The sequence below is a fragment of the Epinephelus moara genome, chromosome 17 (genome assembly GCF_006386435.1).
Source record: "Epinephelus moara isolate mb chromosome 17, YSFRI_EMoa_1.0, whole genome shotgun sequence".
NCBI lineage: Eukaryota > Metazoa > Chordata > Actinopteri > Perciformes > Serranidae > Epinephelus > Epinephelus moara.
The window spans coordinates 27266766-27288158 of NC_065522.1; the positions used below are offsets into that span (position 1 = coordinate 27266766).

At 40.7% G+C, this 21393-nt stretch overlaps 2 protein-coding genes across 3 annotated transcripts in view; one reads left to right on the forward strand and one right to left on the reverse strand.

The window, feature by feature from the left end:
• Positions 1 to 44: 44 nt before the first annotated feature.
• On the reverse strand, positions 45 to 14844 carry tkfc (triokinase/FMN cyclase). The gene is made up of 17 exons (XM_050067932.1): positions 14781 to 14844; positions 10993 to 11182; positions 10804 to 10908; positions 10398 to 10585; positions 8552 to 8630; positions 8383 to 8472; positions 8114 to 8148; positions 7947 to 8031; positions 7778 to 7867; positions 6564 to 6680; positions 6296 to 6415; positions 5012 to 5149; positions 4773 to 4879; positions 4569 to 4675; positions 4219 to 4252; positions 3995 to 4087; positions 45 to 2631 (listed from the first exon to the last, which is right to left on the reverse strand). Exons 1-17 carry the CDS (start codon positions 14784 to 14786, stop codon positions 2473 to 2475), a joined length of 1743 nt encoding a protein of 580 aa, XP_049923889.1. The 5' UTR covers positions 14787 to 14844; the 3' UTR covers positions 45 to 2472.
• A 1508-nt stretch (positions 14845 to 16352) lies between these two features.
• Positions 16353 to 21393, forward strand: part of exoc6b (exocyst complex component 6B) — a 152906-nt gene continuing 147865 nt past the window's right edge. The window contains exon 1 of one of the 2 annotated variants that reach the window (XM_050067922.1): positions 16353 to 16745. In XM_050067922.1, coding sequence (XP_049923879.1) covers positions 16657 to 16745 — 89 coding nt within the window. In that variant the 5' untranslated portion in view covers positions 16353 to 16656. The remainder of the gene's footprint in view (positions 16746 to 21393) is intronic. The other variant, XM_050067923.1, reaches the window with a different exon arrangement.

Here is a 21393-nt window from a genome sequence, read left to right on the forward strand (position 1 = left end):
ACACACACACACACACACTCTTTGTTAGTGTATCATATACTGTATATTATATACTGTGTAACATTTATTTTATTATAATTAATACAGTTGTATCAGAGAAGTGCAGTTGAATCCATGTACAGCATTTCTACACAGTGGAACATGAACGATTAATCAAATCAATCTGATTATAACAGTCTTAAAGGAGCACACTTTTTACACCTAGAGATCAGTTTGTTCATCTTGAGGAGAAAGGAAACTAGCAGTTTGAACAGTGTGGGTGTTTACCAGACAGGGAGGGTCTAATGAAACACGCTATCAAGTTGTATTATGGGAAATGTGGGCTATAGCGAATAGAGATGTAGAGAATTCCTCCGGCTTTTCACACACATACACACACACTGTAAACCAGAGGTGTGGACCCGAGTGCCATGACTTGGACACGAGTCAAACTCAAGTTCCAAATTTGATGACCTTAGACTCGACAAACAAACAAACAAAAAAGATCTGCAGCTTGTGACCTCACTTAGACTTGAGCTATTGGATTTGATAATACTTGATACCTTCCCCCAGGCCCAAAGATTTTAAAGTATGTTACTTAAAAACGGTTTTGACATGAAAAAAATATTATTATATTTTGGCATTAAATTTGGTGAAGAGCCCTTTTTGACTTGTTTGGGACTCGAAACTCAGAGTTTAGGACTTGGGACAAAAAGAGAGAGAAGAGCAGAGAAAGGAAAATCTGAAAAGAAGATGTTACTGGAATGTTGATGCTCTAAGCTAGCTAGCTTGCTAGGTACCTACAGTTTCAATTAGCAGTAGTTACCATGGTTACAATGTAAACCTAAAGCATACTTGTGCTGATGACGTAACAAATAAGTCATGTAATTGGACAACAAAAACGTGACAAAAAGTCCATTAAATCAGTTTCAGACAGGCAAAACTTGAGGCTAAGCCTGTTTCGGAGGAGGACCAGGCTAAAGTCAGGGTTAGCCCACTTTGGAATGTGGCAGGATTGTGTCAGTGTGAAAGGTTTCTTTGCCCCTGGCTAAGAGCTCCCTTAATTGCAGACTAAGACAGCTCCATTAGCCCAAGGTTAACAGCTCCCTTAGCCCCAGCTAAGAGCTCCTTTAGTCACAAGCTAACAGCTCCCTTAGCTCCAGGCTAACAGTTCTCTTAGTCACAGGCTAATGGCCCCCTGCGTCCTAAGCTAACACCTCCCTTTGCTCCAGACTAACACCTCCCTTAGCCCCCTGCTAAAAGTTCCCTTAGTCGCAGGCTAACAGGTCCCTTGGTCCCAGGCTAACAGCTTTCTTAGACCCAGGCTAATGCCCCCCTTCGTCCCAAGCTAACACCTCTTTTCGCTCCAGACTAACACCTGCCTTAGCCCCCAGTTTAGAGCTCCCTTAATCGCAAGCTAACAGGTCCCTTGGTCCCAGGCTAACAGCTTTCTTAGCACCAGCTAATGGCTTCCTTAGCCCAAAGCTAACATTTCCATTGTTTCCAGACTGACAGCTTCCTTAGCCACTGGCTAAGAGCTCCCTTAGCCCCAGGCTTTCAGCACCAGCTAATGGCCCCCTTCATCCCAAGCTAACATTTCCCTTGGTTTCAAACTGACAGCTTCCTTAGCCCCCAGCTAAGAGCTCCCTTAGCCCCTGGTTAACCGCTCCTTTCGCCCTCTGCTAAGAGTTCCCTTCATCGCAGGCTAACAGGTCCCTTGATCCCAGGCTAACAGCTTCCTTAGGCCCAGGCTAAACCCTTCCTTAGCCCCAAGCTAACAGCTCCCTTAGCCCCAAGCTAATGCCCCCCTTCATCCCAAGCTAACACCTCCCTTGGTTCCAGACTGACAGCTTCCAAGCACTCCCTTAATCGCAGGCTAACAGATCCCTTAGCAGGTGAAGTGCAGTGTGAAAAAGGCTTTGGACTCTGTTGCTTCACTTTTGACAACTGTTTTTTAAATTTGTCACTTTCAAGTCCCTCGTCTGTAACAGTGCTCTTTCATTTGAAAACTCACTCGAAAGGTGTTCAGTCAAGGTGTCATTAGTGCTCACAAGGAATGTTAAAATACTGACATATACAAAACTCTCCAGCTCCAAGAGGACTAAATAATAATTTCAGTCAGTAATAACACTTATTCATTCATGTCTTGCTATACTGTGATTGAATTTACAGTATTTCTGTCCTTTATAACCTAATTTAAAGGACCATACTGGTGTTTTTTTCCCTGTTTCTGACCATTTTGTAAATCTTGAGTATACTTTACATTATTGCTAATAGTTTTCCAAAGCATACTGACAGCTCTTAGATAGAGTTTGTCTTCCCTGACCTTGTCATTGTTATTTTATTTTATGTACGATGTGGAAAATTACTTTTAGAAATTTGTTTGAAAGAAGTCAAAATCACAGTTTTTCATTGTTATTGAGACATACCAGTGTTCTAATACCATTAGTCTGGTGACAGTAATAATAATCTGCCCTGACACTTTTTGCTGAATTACTTCTGCCCTTCCAGCGACTCCAGCACGGCTTTAAGGATGGCGGCAACAGCAACGGCACCTGGGTCAGGCAGGTTGACCCGCTCTGCTGCAATGTAGCTGGCTCGCCCTGCCTTCGCTGTGAGGTTACGGGTCGACTCTGCACCCAAGGCCGCTTTCTAGGAAGAGATAGAGAAAGATGGCAAAAGATAGGGCATGTATGTCATAGATGAACACATTAATCATCATGTCAACCTGTTCTGTACTTTTTGTCTGTGCACCAAAACATCAAAGCAAACCGCTTGTATGTGAAACCCTACTGGTCGATAACACAGATTCTGATCTGATTCTGATTCGGATGTAGAAAATCAGTAGTCATCTGTAGTACAGCCACATCACCACCGGGTGGCACTGTAGGCAGTTAGTGATGGGGATTTGTAACGTGATTGAAAGTCACAGATCCTCCAGGCGGTTCTGGTAAGCTTGTTAAAAATATCTCACGTTTTGGGCGGGCAGGTCAGTAAGTGACAAAGCAGTGGTCCGAGTAAGTTGTTAATAACTTACAGGAACAATATGCAATAGTCCACCTTCCACCTTCTCTTCCCATCTTTCTGTCTCAAACATACACACACGCAGGCAGCTTTATCATCTGCGCCGATTAACTCAGGGTTTCCATTTTTGGGTAGTTACCAGTTGTTGACCAGGAAAATCTATTTAAGTCTGACATTTAAATCTCTTCAGTCCATAATGTCCTTTATGGCATTTTAAATTTTATAAAGCCAGGGACAACAGCAACAATTAACAAAGGTAACGTTACAAAATTCGGCTCCATTACAACTCACAAGGTTCACCGACAAAACAACTGTCTTGTACTAAACACGTTTTCCAAACGAACACAACATGCTAACGTTATTAGCACAAGCCTATGGCATTTTACATTGTATAAATTAGCCTAGCAACTAGCGGAGATTTCCTCTGCTCATATGAAGCCAGGATAAATCACATACAAGACTTAAAATGCTATTTTTGTGGAGGCTTTATTGTCTTCACAATTTATTGTTTCTTATCTGTGAAATTAAAGTAAATAAAAGCTTTGTTTCCACTGAGGGAAATGGTTTCAGCTTACAGAAACAGACAGGAGGTCTGCGTCGCATTAACATGCACTGTACGTATGGCGTCAATTCAAGGCAGATGTATAAATCCCGCGTAAGTGGAGACGTGTCGTCCATCTTTATACACAGTCTATGGTCTTGTGAAAATAGTGTCCTCTGACGATATGTAGGCCTATCACCATTACCTAACTGCTAGAGAGTAACACCCTCTAAATATGCAGTTCTGTTTCATCATGTAAAAGAACCATGTACCTATCAGCTGTGCGTTCAAGAACATACTTATGACATAACCACTTAAAAGATGGGTGAGTGCTTGCTTTCTTCCTACTTTTGTACTTTTCAAACAGAAAAAAAAAGACATGTTGTATTGTGATATTTACGCCCTGACCCGTCATCACGACGGCCTCACAACAGAAGCATGCTAGTGTACCTGCACAGCAGCCTGTAGTACAGCCATCTGTCCACCGGGTGGTGCTGCTGTTAGCGTCATCAGCTCATCCACAGCTGGACACAAAGCATCCAGCTAGAAAGGCAAAGACAGAGTTATGAAGACAAAGCGACTGTTGCTGCTGAGGCCACATAAACATGAAAATAATTTATTATGACAAATGACATGAGAGACTTTTCGGAATAGAAATGATGCACGAAAAGTACCATTGTTCTGTCTCCAGGGTCAGCACCACCGTATCTGAAAGACAGTGGATGTTACAGACTGTGTCTCCACTTTCTCCTTATTGTTAAATTTGCCTTTATTAAGTTATAGTTTATTTTAGGACCACTGGCATATTGTAAATATATTTTTTAGTACCTCAAAATTATATAGAAAGGATGCGTTGGAGGAAAATAGTCATCCTCTGGCTCCGCCTCTATTTTCTTTTATCTATCATTTCTAAAATATGTTCTTCTACTTTTTATTTTAACCCTCCATGTTTACTAGAAAACCACATAACCACACAAGCATAGACAGAGCACACCACTTATGTACATGCAGAGCTGATGCACACCTCCTCATCGCCTGTGTCCCAGCATGCATTGCTCTAGCCCAGGCTGCAGCGTTGCTCCGCCCCTCAGTCACATGACCAGCTGCTGCCGTCAGGAACAGACTGTACAGCTGACAAACACATGAAGAGGAGTGTGTGTGTGTTTGTGTGAGTAAAGATGGCGTAAGATTTCAGTTGCAACTTTATGTCAAAAACATCGCTACCTACCGCTCCTGAGGAGCCGCCCATCTTCTCCTGCACCAATCCAGCGAGGACTGATAACAGTTGCCCGGGGCAACCAGGGACCACGTGATCCTTGAGCCACTCCTGAATGGCTGAATGAGCATTTTCACAGTTTAAAAAAAATGTGTTTAGGAGATACTTCATCACTCCTGTTCTCTGATTGTGTACTCTACATCCACTTGCATGTTATTGTGCAGCTGTTGACACCACACACTGTGTCCCACCTTTAGCAGCCTGTGCATGAGTGTTCCCACAGTCGCCGTCGCCTGCGGCTCGGTCCAGGGCGTTGAGCTCTTCCTGCTTTTCCAACAGTGTGGAGCAAATCCTCTCTAACGCTTTACGCATCACAGCACTCAGTGGCCCTGCCAGAGGCAAAAAACACACATAATTTACTCATTTATACATTGCCAACATTGTCCTTTAGTAACAACACATGATGCTTTCCACACAATGAGGGAAAAATGAATGAGAAAGATAACAAGCATGAACTTGAATGGCTTTATGTTAAGGCCATTCTCAGAACCCATCGGCTGTACTCGGCGTCTGACTTCCGGCAGACGGCGATACAGCCTCTGGGGGCAGACCCCCGATTTTTTGGCATTCCGGTTTGATTTGGGCGGAGGGGGCGAATTTCCGTTTCCGACTTCCGTTTATATATAAGTAAATATGCTGAACCATTGCGATGGATTCAGAGTTTGCAGTGACGCCAATTATGTTCCGCCTCGTTAGTTCACCGCACGGAGCGTTTAACCTGGCAACAACTGCTCAAACGTGATTGGTCAATATCACGCGGGCTACAAACAGCCTACAATCGGAAACCAGGGCTCTTCCGCTCTTCTTCTGGAGGCAAGATCTCTGGAGTTTGCCTACAGACTCTACATTGACTGAATGTAGATGAATGTAGAGTCTGTATATAGAGACTATGTTAAGGCTGACAGTGAAGTTAATGAAGCTGCAGTTCCTCTAATGACCACAAGGTGGCTGCATTGAACAATTAAAACAAAAAAATAAAACAAAAAATTAAAATCCTGTTTTTATGGCTGTGACTAATGACTAATTTCATTGTTCATTAATCTTTTGATTATTTTGTCGATTAATCAGTAAGTTATTTGGTCTTTAAAATTATAGAAAACAGTGAAAAATATTTCCCAAAGCCCAATACGGTGTCCTCAAAAGTCTTGTTTTGTCCGAAATCCAAAGATTTTACTGTCATAGAGGAGTGAAGAAACCAGAAAATATTTACATTTAAGAAGCTGGAATCAGAGAATTTTGACTTTTTTTTCTTAAAGAAATACTCAAGCCAATTAATTGCTGTAATTAATTTATTGTTTACTAAGGGTTATGGCTGACAGCACGTCGTACTCAGGAGCAATACACCGAACTCCAGACTTCTGGGGTACAATCTTTCCTTTTGTCGTTGCTCCTCTAATATTTCATGTCACACAAACTCATTACGTATAGAATGATATATAGAAATATGAGCACTGCAAGTAATACTGGAAACCAACCTTGGGAGTGTGTGTTGTCCTGTGGCCGTGTGCTCACAGCTGGAGGGTCTGTCATGTAGCTGCGTCCGCTAACACGCACAGTGCTGAGGTTTGGCCAAGCGGGGGCGCTGGTTTTAGCATCTATATGGGAAAGATAGAGGACGTTAAATATGTGTGTGTGTGTTTGCTGATGTGCTTCTACTGTCGTGAAGACCACTTGAGTTTTAGACATTGAAAGAGCCTACGCCGTACAATGATTATAGAAATAAAACCTTGGGTGTATGCTCACCAAACAGTCTCAGTGTTTCCTGGTCAGCCTTCATCAGGGTCAGCGACACTCCCGCCATCTCTAGTGATGTCATGAAGGACCCCGACATCACCCTGGCAACCACTACACCGCGACTCTCTGTGAACGTAGAAACCGCCAGTCACATTCCACGAAATCCTCGAGAGATGTTCACCATAAAGAGAGAAGAGAGCGGTTTATTGGAACAACATTTTTTTGAAATTGGTCCAATATTGAGCGAGAACAGGCTACAATGTGACCACTCAGCACGTTCGCACCGTCAACTTACATCCACTACAAGTGTTTGGTTTGTCACTGACAGGCTCAGATTGTTATTTTAAATGTCTGACAACATCCATCCATTTTCATCCACTTCTCCAGGGCCAGGTCGTGGGGGCAGCAGGCCAAGCAAAGCACCCCAGATGTCCCACTCCTCAGCAACACTTTCCAGTTCCTCCTGGGGGACCCCAAGGTGTTCCCAGGCCAGATGAAATATATAATCCCTCCAGCATGTTCTGGGTCTACCCCGGGGCCTCCTACCAATGGGATGTGCCCGAAACACGCCTAACAGGAGGCATCCTGATCAGATGGCCGAACCACCTCAACTGAACCTTTTCGACACGAAGGAGCAGCGGCTCTACTCCGAGCTCCCTCCGGACGTCCGAACTCCTTACCCTATCTCTAAGGCTGAGCCCAGACACCCCACGATCTCATTCTTTCGGTCACTACCCAGAGCCCATGACCATACGTGAGAGTTGGGACGTAGATGGACCAGTGAATCGAAAGCTTTACCTCCCAGTTCAGCTCCCTCTTCACCATGATGGTCCGGCGCAGTGCCCGTATCACTGCAGATGCCACACCAACCCTATCTCTGTAGGGCTCCTTTCCTAATGTTGTCAGACACTTAGAAAAACAATCTGAGCCTGTCAGTGGCAAAAAACCCACTTTAAGTAGGCACTGACATTGCCGTTGCACAAATGCCCCAAGTGGTTACACTGCAGCCTGTTTTGCGGTGCCCTCACTCAGTACTGGACCAGTTTCCAAAATGGTTGTTCCCATTCGTCACTTAGACACAAAAACGTGGGGAAATCGGGGTCAGGTTAAAAAATACTGCACTTATCCTTTAATGCCTCGCTCTACAGATCCCGTGGTGGGAGTAGGCTCTTTCTATGCGTGTTAATACATGAACACAGACAAGCAAATGTGTCCACACTCACCCAGACAGGTGATGGCTGCTCTAGTGACCACAGCCATTTCCAGACAAGACAGAGCTCCGAGGTTGTTCACGCACACAACCACGCTGTCTCCTGTATAAAAGAAGGCCTCACAGTTCAAAAGAAGTGATGGCAGACATTAAAAAGCAAAATAAATAGAGACTTAGAGGACCTGATTTAAGAGGCAGATGTGACTGGCTGTTAGGGTTGGTCATGTGATCGATCATGGTCTTCACCACCTCATCTGCGGACGCCACCTGGTGAGCAGCATATATGAATGAAGCTAAGAGAAATAAATGGAAATATAGACATAAACACTGAAGATTTATGCTTAGTCACCTTTGACCTTTTGATTCCAGGTTCACCATGGATTCCTGAAGAGGATGGAAAAATACCTGTCAACATTTTTCTACAGCTGTCTCCTACCATTCATCTCTCGCCATCGTTCTTAGATATGATTTGATACAGGGATTTTAGCTCATATTTGAGAAGCAGTTTGGCCGAAAATAAAAAAACGCTGTCTGAAGGAGGGTCGGGACACAAGCCGGACGGCAGACACATAAACATTTCCACCTTCTTTGATACTCCGCCATCTCTTCATCCCTCACCCAGTCCCAGCTCCATGTCTCCCGGCGGCAGGTCGAAAGACGGCAGGCAGCCCGGAACGCTGCACGGAGACAGACTCACCCCCAGTGTACCTGCACACCACCAAAATGCACCATGAAAAGTCTCCTAGTGTTTCTGCAAAGCTTTAATCGAGTAAAAACAGAGACTCACCGATCCCCTTCAAAACCTCTGTCACCTTGGAAACGATCTGGTCCAATGAGCAGCCTTCTTCTGCTAAAGCACCTGCCAGCTGACAGACAACAGGTACCATGAGGTGCAACACTTTGACAGACAGAGCAATGTCTGTGTTGCTGAGTTGCATGATGGGAAGTGTAGGATCTAGGGTTTTTGGGGGGGCTTGATGAATGCTAGGAAATATAAATCAGGATATCCAGCTTCATGGAACAATTCTGCATGCAATTCTAAATGGCAGGAGTGCACCTTTAAAATATAAAGGACAAAAAAATAACTCAAGTATCAATAGATAAATAAATTAAAAATATATACATAAGTATATCCAAAAATGACTAAATAATGTATAAATAAATACATAAATAAAAAAAGAAAAAAAAAATCCAAAAATGACTAAATAAAATAAATGTATACATAAATAAATAAAAAACATAAATATATACAAAAATACCTAAATAAAATAATAAATAAATGTATAAAATACAGAAAAAAATTGAAAAAAATATGTAAATATGTACAAAAATGACTAAATAAAATAATAAATAAATGTATAAAATACATAAATAAATTAAAAAAATATATAAATATGTACAAAAATGACTAAATAAAATAAATAAATAAATGTATAAATAAATACAGAAATAAATTAAAAATATATAAATATATACAATATGACCTAATAAATAAATGTATAAAAACAGAAATTAATAAATAAATAAATATATACAAAAATGACTAAATAAAAAACATGAATAAATACAGCACTAACCCTTTGAAACCTGCAACATCACTTTTTTTTTGTGCTGCTTTCGGCCACCTTTTGCGAGTATTAAAAATGGCAATGAGAAACTTGGTAAGAAATGTCCCACAAATTGCAAAAAACTTAATAGATTTAGATTTTTTTTAAATAGGGGAAACACACTATATTATAATTAACTATTTTTATTACATATTTAAAATTATAATACAGAATTATTATAATTATTATATAATTATTATAATTCTTAAGCAATTTTCTGAGGTCATTTTTTACAATTTTTTTTGCAATTTTTTGGGTCATTTCTTCTTTTATTGCTCACTATTCCCAGGTTTCAAAGTATTAAATAATGTGGTAGGACATCCTGAACTCTGCATTTATTTCTTCATTTACACATTTATTCCTCTAATTATCTATCTACATTCATTTATTTTATATTTATTGATACTTTTGTCATTTTTAATCCTCCTTATTAAAAACGCTTTTTATCATACAAAAGGAAGAGCTACCGCACTATCCCTCTGTTGTAACTGCATGTGTGTGCTGTGTGTAATACGAGGGACATGCTACAGTCACATTTCAACTGCCAACTGCCTTGTGTGGATTGACAAAGAAATTAAATAAGGTTAAATTAAATTAAAATTACTGCCCACCTATTTACTGTAACTCTAAGTACAGAAAAGTGAATGCTTTATATCTTTAGTTATCAGTACTAACTCACATTTATCTCTCATTTATTAATCTGAACATTTGTCTTTGTTCCTCTTGACTTATAAAACTCATCTCTGTTTAAAACCGGACCCTCACAAGAAGACACAGAATGACAGAAAATGGCTTTAGCTTTTTTGAGGAGCTTTCAACCACATCTCATGGTCTTCTTCAGAGGATGGAGTTTGCTCAACTGTCATTGAAATAGCTGATAACTGAGCAGCCTGACCATGACATTAAGTTGAAAGAAAAAAAAAAAACACGGTGCAGTAAACGGACCTCAAGTTTAGACTTTTTTTGTCGCACTACTATTTCCGAGGTAAGAACATTGTTGTTGTTGTTGTTGTTGTTGTTGTTTACCTTGTGTATGAAGACGGTGCCACACAAGCCTCTCCTCCCGGCCTTACTGGGTTGGTCAAAGGCGCAGTCCTCAGCAACTATCACCATGTCAACAGCGACGCCGTGGTTACGAGCCTGCTCTGCGGCTAAGCCAAAGTTGAGGCGGTCGCCGGTGTAGTTCTTGACAATGAGAAGGACTCCGGAGGCTCCTGTGCAGGGACGATGGTCGATATACTTCAATTTAGTGGTGTTAACTTATTATTTAAATTTACTTTACAGTAGCGGCTTATTGTTCTACCATTCCAGATGTTTTTGCCACATTGACTCCCTTTAACAGTGTCACATTTGCACCATTTTGTACTGTACATGCCTTTACATACACAACCAGCGTTCAGGAAGTCAAATAATGCAAAATGGTGTACGTTACCTGCGTTGTGCAAGCACAGAATGGCAGCCAGGATGCTGGCAGGAGGTGGAGAGGCAAATACTCCACCTGCTACAGCTGCCGACAGCATACCTGCCCCGAGATAACCTGTAGACGGACAGAGAGGGGGGAGGAGAGTGAGAAATTAAAGCTGAGATAAATATAGTTCATTAGAAAATGTTAAAGTTGTACCCCCGTGTGCCGGCTCGTGTCCCGACCCTCCTCCTGACAGCAGGGCCACTTTGCCCCTCAGGTTGTCCAGGTCGGACCGAAGCACCACTCTGTGGCCCTTCAGCAGAGACAGGCCCCCACTGGCCCTCACGAGGCCGCAGAGAGCCTCGTCCACACAGCTGTCTGCTGAGTTTATCAACTTCTGTTTGGGCTGAGAGAGAGACACAGAACGCTCAGTCAAGGACATCAAGGAGGGGAGAACGGGGTAAAATGCACCACTTTTTACATTTGATGACCTTACTGCAAAACAATCGATTAGCTGTGTAAAAAAAGTTATGTATGAAGTTATGTAATTATTATGTTTTTGGAACAATGACCCATCAAAAAAAGTTATTCCTGTGGCACAACTTTTCCGAAGGTAGGTAGCCATTCACATTCACGTGTCGGCCAGCAAACAGTAGTTAGCAGCCTTTTCGCGTCAAGAGTGTCAGAAATACTTTCAGTATTGTTACATCAGTGGTTCCCAACTGGTGCGGCCACTGGGTCCAGAGTCTTCCTTGGTCATTAGTTCAAGGTCCACACAGTTTAATATATTCAGCGTCATGTTGTCAAGCTAGTTTGCTGTCTCTCAAGTAGCTGTCTGTTCTACATTAGGAAACAGCACTTAAGAATAAATGCTCTGTGCCGAAATTCCCCATACTTCAAAATACAGGTGTTTTTTATGAACTCAACACCTTCCCAAGTCATTTTCGGTCCTTTCAGAGTGGACCCGCAACCCACTTTTGGACCGTGATCCACCAGTTGGGAACCACTGGTATACATGAGATTAGAGAAAATCGATTCATTGTGTCAGACCGACTCAAACCGGACTTTTAAAATACATGTTAGTCTGACTGAAGTTGTACTAAATCAAGTTTCTCAAAGCCGGACTAATAATGCAATTGGGAGTCGAATTACTCCTGCATGTATACAGTCAATCGGACCCAAACTAGCCGAGGTGCTCTGCACATGCTCCACAGTTTCCACCCTGGGGTTTGACCCACTAACAGAAGAAGAAGCAGGTAACAGCATGGCAAACAGAAACATGACGACAGAAACATTTCATGCTGTCAGCTGAAATATGCTAACCGTTAGCTAACTTGTTTGTCGATTGCTTGGTCTGTGACGTAATGGGTCAACCGGTAAACGGTCCAATACTAACAAGCTGACGGGGCATATCGCCATCTGTTGTAGAGGAGTCAAACATCGGTCAATAAACTGATTCCCCTCCCATGCTTGTATACTGGGATGAGGACAGTAGTCCAATGAATGGCCTAGTAGTGCTCGACTGTAAATGTACTGATGGACTTTTTAAAGAGAAACTGTTTTTACTGGTTTAAATCCCCGGGCCCGTTTGTTCTGGAGTGGACGAGACCTCTGCGGATAATTCGGCTCCCGGTAAAAACCTCCTGAACATCTGGATCTAAAGTTATCAGAGAAACGCAACTATATATGTCTGTGAATTCAAGTGACTATAGTTGGATCAATAACCTGACTGCAAGTATATCTAATCCGATATATCTGTTTGTGGATGGATCAGAACTTCTTGCACTTAATTCTCGTTATTGGAGCAAAAGCAGAGACAAAAACTGTCCAACCACCCAAAATTATTTGCACTGAACACCAAGGAACATGTTATCACTGACCCTGAACTGAACTTTGAACAACACATTAGAAACGTGACTGAAGTGTCCTTTTACTACTTGAGGAGTATTGTCAGACCGTTTCTCTCCCATGCAGATACAGAAAAGTTGATTCATGCTTTTATTTCCAGCCAGCAGGACTACTGTAACGCTCTTCTGTCTGGTGCGTCTGAGAAAGTCTTTGGTAAGCTACATCCATCCATCCATTTTCATCCACTTATCCGGGGTAGGGTCGTGGGGGCAGCAGGCCAAGCAAAGCACCCCAGACATCCCTCTCCCCAGCAACTCTTCCCAGCTCCTCCTGGGGGACCCCGAGGTGTTCCCAGGCCAAATGAGATATGTAGTCCCTCCAGCGTGTTCTGGGTCTGCCCTGGGGCCTCCTACCAGTGGGACGTGCCCGAAACACCTCTAACAGGAGGCGCCCAGGAGGCATCCTGATCAGATGCCCGCACCACCTCAACTGACCCTTATCAGCTCTACTCTGAGCTCCCTCCGGATGTCCCCTCCAAGAATCGCCACCTTAACGTAGTGGAGGGGTTTGCATGTCTGGTAATAGCCCCTGGTACGGTCTTCCAAGGCAAAGTGGTCCCAGGGGAGGGGCAAGACTAAGAGCGGTTCAAAAAGACCACGATGACACGGCACATTTGGGGAACGAGTACCTTGCCCAGTATGGCAATATTAACATGAAGCTGCCACCACCTGCAGGGACTGGCATCGGGGTTGGGTGCATTGCGTGCCAGGCAGCAGGCGGGGGCCACGTTCATGCTGATACCTGGCGTCGCGGACTAACTCACTTACTTTCTTTTTTTGTTATCTATTATTATTATTATTATTATTATATGATTTAATCATCTTTTTTCTCTATCACAAGTGTTTGTTCAGCATCTTGTCTTGTATTGTATTTTATGTATAAAATGTGCTCCATAAATTAAGTTTTAATTATTAATATTATTATAAAAAAGGTGAGCACACATGAGCAGACGCTAGGCTACTTAGCCCGTCTCCGGCATGCCAAACAGCATTGGAAAAACACTGATTTGTACTGTTAAACTACTTTACTCTGTGTTTTTACTGGTTTAAATCACAAGGGCTGTTTGTTTTTGAGAGGAGAAGACCTCTATGGATAATTCGGCTTTCATTTAAAACCCCCTGAAAGCCTGAATCAGAAATAAGGTGAGTACACATTTAACATTTAGAGAAAAAGGTCAGCACACAGAAGCAGGAGCTTGGATAGTGGCCTGTCTCTGACATGCCAAACATCATTGTAAAAACACTGATTTGTAAAGTTAAACTACTTTATTAAGTGTTTCTATTAGTTTAAATCACAACAGATATTTCAGCTCCTGGTAAAAACCTCCCGAGCGTCAGGATCTTAAGTGATCAGAGAAAAAACGTGAGCAACCATTAGCAGGTGCTAGGCTAGAGGCCTGTCTCCAACATGCCAAACAGCATTGGAAAAACACTGATTTGTACGTAAGACAGCTTTATTCAGTGTTTTTTTCTGGTTTACATGACAAGGTCTGTTTGTTTTGGGGAGGAGGAAACCTCTGTGGATAATTCGGCTCCCTGTAGAAAACTGAGCAATGAAGGAATTCTAATCAGGAGAAGTTTTTGCTGGTTGCAATCTGCGATTCTCACAGCTAGATGCCACTAAATCTTACCCACAGTTCTTTAGGGAAACCACTGTTTGTGTCGGGTTTTCTTTTCTTTTTTTGTATGAACAGTTTCCATACAAAACCAAACAAACAAACGAATAAATGAAAAAATAAGACACACAGGGGTTTACCTAATTGGTCATAAAGTTGTGGGATATGCATAAATCGATGAGGTCAGAGGTGACACAGAGTCCTCACTCCACACACAGTGTTTACACGAGTTGCCTCATAAACTCTTATCTGCAACAACACAGTATACAATGCAGGATTTACAGCTTCAGTTCCGATGTGACAGCATGGACTCTGATCCTTCCCAGTAACAAGTGTGCAGAGCAGAGCTAACTCAACCAGGCAGTGACACACTCCTGTCAGTCACCCTTCATGTCAGCACCAGTCCAACATCACACAGAGTCACAGCTCAGCGCGTCTCTCCACTCATGTCCGATAAACAGCTTTCAAAATGATCCTTTACCTCCATTTGAACTTGTGTTCCGTCTTTTCCCGTCGGACAGCAGCTTGAGGCAGCCGTGTGTGCAAGAATGACACCGGATGTAATGAGAATACGCCTACAAAATAAAAGCGTATGATTTATCTGACTATAAAAGCGAAACTTCCTCTGAAAATATCGTTAAGTTGCACAGAAAATATGTAACATATCATATTTCTGTAATACGCTAGTTATAGTTATAGTTATAGTCATATAGGACACAGTTTGAAAATAAATAATTAACTAAATAAATATCTATAAGTACATTAATTTCAATGTATGAATTCAGTGTACATATGAATTTAAAAATATATGTACAAACTATAATTGAGACCTATTAAAAACTGGAACAATTTCATACATTGACATATATGTATAGCCCATACATTTATGTATGTTTATATATGATTTTTTTTGCCATAAATGTCATTATATAATTATTTGTAAATATAACTAATATTACTTATTTTTTTAATCAATAGGATAAATATTAATATAATAATAATAATAATAATAATAATAATGATGATGACTTTATTAAGGACACGGAGAAAGGTCCGTAGCATACCACACACAAAAAAACCAATCATCTATGTACAAAAATACGATAAAATAAATACAATATATATAAAAATATCATTAAAAAAAGACAAGAAACACCCAACACGTCATTATATAAATTCATAAAAATGGACAGAATTGCACCACAAACAAGCTGTAATATATTTAAATATAAAAAAGACATGTATGTGAAAAAATAATGTGGAAAACCTATATAAAGATATACAGATATGTTGTATGTATGATTTTTTTTAAATTTTTATAAATTTGCATTTATTGTTAACATATAATACAGTATTAAAAAGTCATGATACAGATATTTTTTAATATATGTAATAATAATAATAATGATGATAATAATAATAGTGATGATAATAATAATATTAATAATAATAATAAATAATAATGTTAATAATAGTAATTAATAATAATAATAACAATAATAAATAATAATGATAATAACAACAAAAATAGTAATAATAAATAATGATAATAATAATAATAATTATAAATAATGATAATTACAATGATAATAATATAATAATAATTAATTATTATTGTTATTATTATTATTATTATCATTATTTATAATTATTATTATTATCATTATTATTATTATTATCATTATTATTATTATTATTATTTTATAATTATTATTTTTGTTATTATCATTATTTATATCACTATAATTAATAATAGTGATATAAATAATGATAATAACAAAAATAATAATTATAAAACGATGCTGATAATAATAATAATAAAAAAATTTTCTTGCTTTATGAAATAATGTCTAGTGCAGGGGTGTTTATTAGTGATGCTACCCTTTACTCCATTTAAAATAAATGTAATGGGAGTTTGTTTACCTATAAACATGCTGCAGTTTGAGTGGGTGAGGCAATATCACAGCTGTGTGGGGATGATGTAAAATAAGAACAATAAAAGTGATGGATTAAATAACATTAAATATTAAAACAGGTCTAAACTGAAACTTTTTTTGTTTGAAATTAATTTAACAGCTCAAACTCACAGTATTTATTTATTCAATAGACTTGTTGGGGACATTAGGTGCAGCCAAACATGTGATAAATAACATTATACAGGTGTTTATTATTGTGTCCACATTCACGTCCCTCTTCCAGCCAGGTAAACCCCGCTCACTCGGGCTGCTCTGTGCAAACATCGAGCCAACCCTCTGGTTCCTCCTGCATGACGCACGGAGAGCGCAGCCAGTCCGCTCGGCTCAGCTCGGCTCGGCTCAGCTCAGCTCAGCTCGGACCCGTCCACAGCAACATGCAGGATGGCGAGTGTGGAGACAGCCGCCGAACACGAACGCATCCTGCGGGAGATCGAGAGCACGGACACCAACTGCATCGGGCCGACCCTCCGGTGAGTCACTCCCCCGGCTGCCAGCCCCGGTTTGCCCCCCGTGAGCGCAGCTCGGCGTCGGGGACAGCGGCTAGCTGTGATTAGCATCAAGTTAGCAACTCCTCCGAGACTCCGGGAGCTTGCTCAAAACTTTAACGTGCGTGTGTCCATTATCGGACAGCTAGCCGGCTAACTTTAGCAAACACAAAAACAAGCTAATTCACATTAAGGACACTTGTGTATAACCCCGCAGAGTTTGTCCTGACTCTTACACGGATTTAACCCGACATTTTCCTTTTAGCTTCGCCCTCAAAGTTTGTCAACTTACCCAGAAGCGTTTGAGCAACTTAAGCTAGCACAAGCTAACTTAGCTAACTAATTGACATTCTGCTCACTGGTGTCACAGCTCACAATGGGAGCCGAGGTTGCTTCTGGTTTCTAAGCGCTCCCTGTTTGTTAAATTGCTCCTGTGTTTGTCGCCCAAGTCGGCCAACTTATCCAGAAGGAGCTTTAGTTGCTAGTTATTGTCAGTTAGCCGGCTGCTAAGTGGTTAGCAGCAGCTACAAGATATATCAAGGAGTGTCAAGTGCAGCAGCTCTGTCACAGCCCTGCCTCTGTGTGTGTGTATGTGTGTACTATGAATGAGCCTCATAGCTCCTGGGGTTAATTTAGAGTGATAACACACACACACACACACACACACACACACACAGAGAGCCATTGGTTGGTGTGTGTCATGTGTTTAGACTGTTGCTGTAATCATTTAGTGGAAAGTGCACTTACAGACTGAAAGACTTTTCTGTTCAGTTTCGGGGTTTGTGCCAGGTTACATGGTTTCACATCCCATTAGTGGGGAGGATGCAGCATGACTTCAGCTGGACCTGAAGTGGGTCACAGCCCTGTTTTTGGTGCTCAGCTTTCATGTGAAGATGTTTTATATGTCAGTCAGACTCCCGAAAATCAGGACAGGATGCAGCCTGGTTTGCAATTTGTTTTGTGTCCTTTAAATGAACCTTCATTGGTGTTTATTTTATCTGAGTTACCACTTAAAAAAACATGTTTTATTGAAGCATGTTTTCTAAAAATGGCACGCTCTCTCAGAATAAACTGCGTCCTTGGCTAGTTGTCTTTGAACTGATTGTCCAAAACGGAAATAGGTGGTGAATGAACAGGGAAATGCACCAGAGGAACTGGGCTTGTAAAAAGTGTGTGTGTGTCTTCTCATCCCCATGTGTCGATCATTCTCTGCTAATAGTAACACCTATTTACGCTTGTTATTTAGGCCAATTACTGTGCCTGATGGGAGGTCAGCAAGCCCAGAGAAGTGTGTGTGTGAGTGTGTGTTAACTGATCCAGCTGCAACACGACTTGACAACTTTGTGTGACACCTCTGGCTGCCACATTCTCCTCTGAGTGTGTTTGTGTGGCGCTCAGTGCCATGGTGAGCAACACAGGCAGCATGAGTCTTATTTTTCTGTGTGTGATGTTTCACCTCTTCCAGCTTCCTGTTTCTGTCAGGGTGAGTCTCAGTGTTTCCAGAGAGCAGTCGCACACTTCAAGTATAATAGCACAGTCTATGTTTGGAGCTGTCAGGTACATCATCGGATATATTTAACCATAGTGTTGTTTAAAAGAGGGTTTTAATAGGCAGATATATCAGATGATGAAGGCTGTTAGCTGCAAAACATATATTTGGATGAGAGACAGTGCCTATAAACGGTTTCCTTTCTGGTGCTATTTTTATCTGTTGTCCCATAAACTGTAGATGTTTTGTAATTCCTGTTATTTTAAGCTCATGTTCCACACAGATAAAAATGTTGTTTGTTGCCTTTTCCTTTAATTTATCAGTGTGTCAAGGCAACTTGTTGACTTAAATAGTAGCTGGGAATAATGAGTGACATATCGGCAGGTGGTGCCCTGTCATAAGTCTTATAAGATTGACTGGAAATGAAAAAAAGTCACTTAATTTTTCTGTAATATATGTGCCTTTATGCAGTATGCATTACAGTGTGTGTGTGTGTGTAAGATGTTTTAATTCAGAGCTGAAATGATAAGTCAATTAATGGATTAGTCAATAAGCAGAAAGTTAATTGGTATAATCTGGATAATCAGCTCCTTAAACGAGAATATTTTCCAGTTTCTCAGTCTTCTTTGGTGGTAAAAAATCTCTGGGTTTTGGCCTGATAGACAGATTATTGATAGAGTAAATAATCTGCAGGTTTATTATCTCTGCCAGGCGTAAGTTTGAAAGGGATCATGCATTTAGTCGTGTGTGTATGTATGAAGAAAGAGGGATTAATACTTGTGCGGCAGACCCACGTTGTAGCCGCACGTGTGTGTTCTACGCCGTTGTGAGCATTTATACTTGTGCGGTGGTGTGTGTGTGTCACTCTGCAGTTATACCTCCAGAGCACTAGTCGGCGGCGGAGGTGTCTGTGAAGTGCTGTTTAGTTGATTCAAATCACACATTAAACACACATAAAACATGGCTTAATAGAGACAGTTTCAAACACAAGTTCACAAATCAGCTTCACTATAACTCGCAGCATTCACAGACAAACACTTGTCTTTATCTGGCCCAATTTCCCCACAAATACAACATGCTAATGTTTTTAGCACAAGCCTATGGCATTTTACATTGTATAAATTAGCCTGGCGGCTAGCACAGATTTCCTCTGCTCATATGAAGCCAGGATAAATCACACACATGACTTAAAATGCTATTTTAGGTGGAGGCTTTACTGTCTTCACAATTTATTGTTTCTTATCTGTGAAATTAAAGTAAATAAAAGCTCTGGGGAGGTACACGTCAGGTTACAGCGGTTAGCATGTTATATTTGTTTGGAAAATGTGTTTAGTATAAGACAGTTGTTTTGTCAATGAACCTTGTGAGTTGTAATGGAGCCGAATTTTGTAATGTTACCTTTGTTAAATGTTGCTGTTGTCCCTGGTTTCATATGAGAAGAGGAAAAGATCACTAGCCGCCAGGCTAATTTATACAATGTAAAATGCCATAGGCTTGTGCTAATAATGTTAGCATGTTATATTTGTTTGGAAAATATGTTTAGTATAAGACAGTTGTTTTTTCAGGGAACCTTGTGAGTTGTAATGGAGCCGAATTTTGTGACGTTGCCTTTGTTAAATGTTGCTGTTGTCCCTGGTTTTATATGAGTAGAGGAAAAGTCCGCTAGCCGCCAGGCTAATTTATACAATGTAAAATGCCATAGGCTTGTGCTAAAAACATTAGCATGTTGTATTTGTGGGGAAAATGTGTCCAGATAAAGACAAGTGTTTGTCTGTGAATGCTGCGAGTTATAGTGAAGCTGATTTGTGTACTTGTGTTTGAAACTGTCTATTAAGCCATGTTTAATGTGTATTTAATGTGTGTTTAATGTGTGTTTTGAATCAACTAAATTTTACAGCACTTCACCGCCGACTAGTGTTTTGGAGGTGTAACTGTTTCATATTTTCAAACAGGGAAATAAAATCCCTGTCTTTGCATTTTATTTTGATCACACTCTGTTTTTATAAAACGTCTTGTGACATCTCACATGTGGCTTTGACTTGTAGCTGAAAACATGTAGCCCATTTCGTAGAAGATACCAAGACATATCATGTATCGCCAGTCAGTAAATACCGAGATGTGAATTTTTGTCCATATCGCCCAGCAGAGAAGAAGAGACTTGATGATCCCTAGAATTAGGTAGAAAAGAGTAGATGTATTGGTATCAGTTATCGGCCAAATGAGTTGTTAGATATCGGCAAAACGACCATCTTTCCAGCAGTGAAATACTTCTGTAAGCGGCCGGTAGGGGCTGCAAGTCTTCAAGAAAAATACGCAGCAAAAGCAAACTTTTTGGCCTTGGTCATGGTTTAAAAACTGACATGATTTAGTCTCATTTGAACCGAAGAATCTACAGAATAAATCTGTATTCCTTATGAACCACTAAAGTTATAGTCTGATATAAGCTTACATTTATTGGTAGAGCTGCAATAATGAAGTCATATTTTCAAGCATAAGGATTCTAATGTTCCATCCAACTCATAGTGACTTTCCCGGGACCAAGACTCTTCAAAGGGATAAACAGATTGGCAGCGAGAGTTCGAGGGATGTGTCATAGTGTGTTCTCCAGCAGCAGCAGTGTGCAGGTCGAGGCCGGCTGCAGCATTCCTCCCTGACAGCAGAATAACTCTGAGATGTGACAGGAGCAGGACTGATCAGTCAGCTAACTCCCTCAGGTTACAAACATTCACCTAAAGCCATGTGCTTCTCTGTGGATATTTTTATAGTGTATTTTTGTTTACCGCTACACACAGCCAGAGAAATTAAACTAACCAGATTTCACTCAGTAATAAGTTTGGATAGTCACCAAAAAATATGTAGTTTGGAGATGAGTTTAAATTCCTGTGGAGTTATCAGCATTTATTTACACCTGTCTATTTTAAACATCAAATATTTAGCAGAGGATTGGAAATATCCAGAATATCAGGAGCAACAATAATCAGTCAGAGGATTTGTGTCTGTCTCTGTGCTCCTCTGTTTTCATCCTCCCCTCTTTGAGTCTAACTCTGCTCCTCAGTTCTCGTTCCAGCAGCAATTATCCTGAGACTCGTATTACGGTTCACATAAACACAGAGGAGCAGTTTAAGGGCAGAGACGCTGGTGATC